The sequence below is a fragment of the Cystoisospora suis genome, assembly GCF_002600585.1.
Source record: "Cystoisospora suis strain Wien I chromosome Unknown contig_10481, whole genome shotgun sequence".
NCBI classification, from domain to species: domain Eukaryota; phylum Apicomplexa; class Conoidasida; order Eucoccidiorida; family Sarcocystidae; genus Cystoisospora; species Cystoisospora suis.
The window spans coordinates 1-4,075 of NW_027163254.1; the positions used below are offsets into that span (position 1 = coordinate 1).

Below are 4,075 nucleotides of genomic sequence, written 5' to 3' on the forward strand. Positions count from 1 at the left end.
AGATGAGAAAGCGAACGATGAAACGGATGGGAGAAGTGAAGAGATTCCTGAAGGAAGAATAAGAAGAAGTAAAGAAATCAACGAGAATGATAACAGAAGTAGAAGAAGAAGCATGAAGGAGTTGTTGAATCAAGATGACATGTCTTCTCTCAAATCGAAGGTGAAGGACCGGAAGAACCACATGAAGCACTTAGACAGATCTTTAGAATCAGATGTCTTTTCTTCTTCTTATCTGTTTTCGGACGACGAAGAAGAAGAGAAAGAGAAGAAAGAAAAGAGAGTGTGCTGGATAACCCGACTGAAGAACAAGAAATAGATAAGAAAAACTCTCCTCTCAGTAGAAGGTTAAAGAAGTATGAGGAAACCCATAGACTTGCGCTCTCTCTCTACTGCCCCTATTTCGTCCGTTCTCTCTTTTTTCCGTCTTTATGCGTCCTATCAACCGACGGGAAGAAACAAAGATGAAGAGGGGAGAGAGAGCAAGGGTGAAAAGCTTCTTCTCTTACCATCCTCTCAGTCTTGATAGAAATACATACAAGACGGAGATCGAGACAAGAACTGCTGGTTTCTCTTCGAAGCGGGTGTAGAAATACGAAGAGACAGACAAAATTCTGATCGAGATCGGGAAATAGATAGATATCAATATAGATAGATAGACTGTGGATGGATGGATGGACTGGAGATAGACAGACAGGTTAAGGATAGATAGATCGTAGATAGATAGATAGTAGCTCTCGGCCAAGTCTCACAGTGCTGGAGGAAGTATCCGTTTTTTCCTCTTCTTTCTTTGTTTGTGATGTGGAGGCGAAAGAGAAGACGAAGATCATGACCAGGTTTCCTGTGTTTTGGTTGCTTCTGTCTCCTCTTCCAAGCCTTGTTTTTCAGTGAAGAATGAAGAGACCATTTTCTCTCGTTTCTTGTGCAAATGAGAGAAGATTTTCGTCCTCCTTCATCCACCCTTCCTCCATGGACAGTTTCAGTCTGGAACATCCCAAGTTCTGCGTTTGCATACATAGAGATAGCTAGAGATACAATAGATACAGATAGACAAGAAAACAGAGATAGACTATCGATGGATAGATAGATCGGTAGGTATTCGCAAGCAGACAGGTATCTCGAAAAGCGTCTGCAAGTCGCTCTTTTATGACAGTACCACTCAATCATCTAACTCTTACAATCGTACTTTTCTCTTCATCCAGCTAACGGATTCTTCGTGGCAATAACTTTCGCTTTCTTTCTCTGAGCCTTTCACAGTGATCGGTAGATATATAGACGGTTTGTTTTATTGAGTCCTTTAAAGTCTCAAAAAGAAAAAATGAATCTCATCCAAGAAAGAAAAAGATTCATCATGAAAAGGTGAGAAGGGGACGTATTTATCACCGTATGTCTGAGGGAGATAGACCGTAGTGAAGGAAAATCCTCCTCCAAAACACTCGATCCATCCATCTGTCAGAATCACACCTAGCTAGCCAGGAAAACCCATCCTTCTCCTATGTTTCTGTGTAGCTACTTAGTACTAGGACAGTAGTGAGTACGGACTTGGTGAAACGGGATCGGTGATACACAACACATCCATTCACCGGACAGGAAAGAGAAGCGGCGATAGCGAGAGGCTAGGTACTGAGGAAGAGAATCATCTCTATTATTCACTCTGTTTCTCTCTCTTCTTGTCCTCGCTTTGTTTGTACTCCATATGAAGAACAGTTAGTCAAGGCCAGCACGAGCCCTTCCTTTTCTGCTCGACATCTCATAAAACTCTAGGGTGGTTTGCTGTTAAAAAAAAAAGAAGAGGGAACGGCTTTTTTTCTTTTCTTCGTCCCCTTCTCTCATTCATCATCTTGAACTACCTAGGCTTCTTTTTTCTCCTAGGGAACAAACCTAAAAAAACTTGTAACACCAAGAGAAAAAACAGCTGGCTATACGAAACATGACAGCATCAAAGGAGGAGACCAGCAGCATCGCGTCCTCAATCACTACACAAACTGGCATTCGATCCCCGGCGTTTCTTCTCCAATTGCATAGCTATCTACCTGTCTATTCATCTGTCTCTTTAGTGTGTGTACCTTTATCGAACTAGTGGCTTTCTATCCAGCCGTACCTATCTTCGAGATACCTGTCTGTGTGTTTGTATGTCTGTTCATGTAACACCTAACTGAAACATCTATATCCCAAGATTTCAAAATCGTTTATCTCATGGGCGATCTGTCTTTATCCATACCCTCTATGCCTCTGTCGATGGGGGTTTCTCTATCCGTATACATCTGCCTATCTCTATCTCCCCCTATAGGTTCCTACTTTCCTATCCTTTCACCCTGCTGTCTAACTTGTGTATCCACCTAGCTGGGTCTTTCTACCTGCAGCGATGTCCATTCATCAATTCAAAGCTTTTCCTCTCATGACTGAAAGCAAAGACCGAGAACCGAGAAACATATGTACGGGAAAGACACTTCTCAATTTGTTTTCAAGAAGGAAACCGGCACAAAGCATAGACCATTCTATGTGTGCATACACACTATGTCCGTACAAGTGAATCTATTCAGAAAAACCGGAGAAGAAACGGAAGAAAGAAAAAAATAAAACTGCGGCGAGCTGCTCTTCCGTCACATCGATCACAAGGAATGGACGGAGTGTTGATCGCCTGCTTTTACCATCATGTTTTCTATCTCTTCTATTCTGTCTACAAATGAACCTCCGGATCGGCCGAGGCATCGAAAAATCGAGCGAGGCATGTATGAACAAGGGGTGCTGCAGATTCTCCTTTCTCCTCATGAGAAGAAAAGGAGATGGCACGCTCACACTAATGCCAGATAGGTGGAGATACAGAGAAAACGAATGCTGCTACAAAAACGCTCGGCAGGACCGCGATGGTGCTGCTGCCCTAGTTCGAGCTCCATTTCGCACTAATAACCACATCTACTAAGCAAGTTGTTAGCGGACTAGTTGTTTCCGTTGAACTATCGGATGGCTGTATGTCTTTTCCTTTCTTTGTACTTGCACCCGAGATGAATCCTCTTAGCTGTATCGGGGGAATGCTCTGGAGGAATGGTCAAGCTGAAACTCTGATTGGCCTCGTCTTCGGTCCATCAGGTGGGTTTGAAAGGAAGAGCCATACACGATAAAGGACGTGTATGGCTCTTCCTTGCAGGAATTATTGACATCCCCACCTGCGCAGTAGCTTGTCTGATAACTCGCTGGCTGCACAGCACTCGTCTCCTTGGTTCCACAGACAAGAGTCACCTTGTTGTTCTCTGTCGTCATCTTGACTGTATGCTTGGTCTTATTGCTGTTGGCACCCTAAGCACAGTACACAGTCTGGCCAGACACAGTTGATTCTCTTGCTTCAACTGTCACTCTCATCAAGCACGCAGGCCCTGGACGAGTGTCGGATAAACAGTCGATGGTGAACTTCGCATCCATAAGTGGCAACGGCACCTTAGGAAGAGTCAGTTCGTGCACATATCCTTCCTCTGAAAGCACAGTCGCCCTCCAGCTGACCGGCGGGAAAGCTGGACCGCCCATCAGCTCCGACAAGCCAACCGCTGCTATGGTCCCCGCGGGGAGTGGGGCTTGTCCTTGCTGTCTGCAGCCCTGGAACTTTTCTGGTGGGATGTCTTCCGGACAGGCAATCCCGAGAGCCAGCCCCGGATGCACATCGGTAGAACCGTCCGTACACTGGATTGCTACCTTCGTTGCCGTCTCCGAAAGAGTGGCGGTGTACTCTACGAGAGAATCTGGTCGTCCAGGTGGCGGGCAGACCGCTATTTTGCCTGTTGCGCCCTGGCCGGACCGCTCCTCGTGTTGTTGGGCCGCTGCCCGGTAGTTCCACTCTTGACCACGATATGCGTGCGCGAGTAAAAATAGTAGAATAGCACTTGTGCCCACCCAAGCCACCGGCCGTGGCGCCTTCGGGCTCATCCGACTTCCTTTTCTGACTTCCTGGAGGGCAACAGCACCGCCTTTCCATATTCCTAGTCCAGTGGATAGACTTTTCCTTGAAGAAGCTGGGTCATTTGACGAGGAGTACCACAGAAAAACTGCCGCCCGTTTAGTCTGCAGTTTTTCTGTGGTACTCCTC

The 4,075-nt window shown here is 45.9% G+C and overlaps 1 protein-coding gene across 1 annotated transcript; it reads left to right on the top strand.

Annotated features, from left to right (window-relative positions):
* Position 1: 1 nt before the first annotated feature.
* On the top strand, positions 2–316 carry CSUI_011260 (uncharacterized protein; the record flags this gene model as incomplete). Its single annotated transcript, XM_068071361.1, has 1 exon — positions 2–316. The coding sequence occupies exon 1, from the start codon at positions 113–115 to the stop codon at positions 314–316; it is 204 nt and encodes a 67-aa protein (XP_067916663.1). The 5' UTR covers positions 2–112.
* Positions 317–4,075: the final 3,759 nt, after the last annotated feature.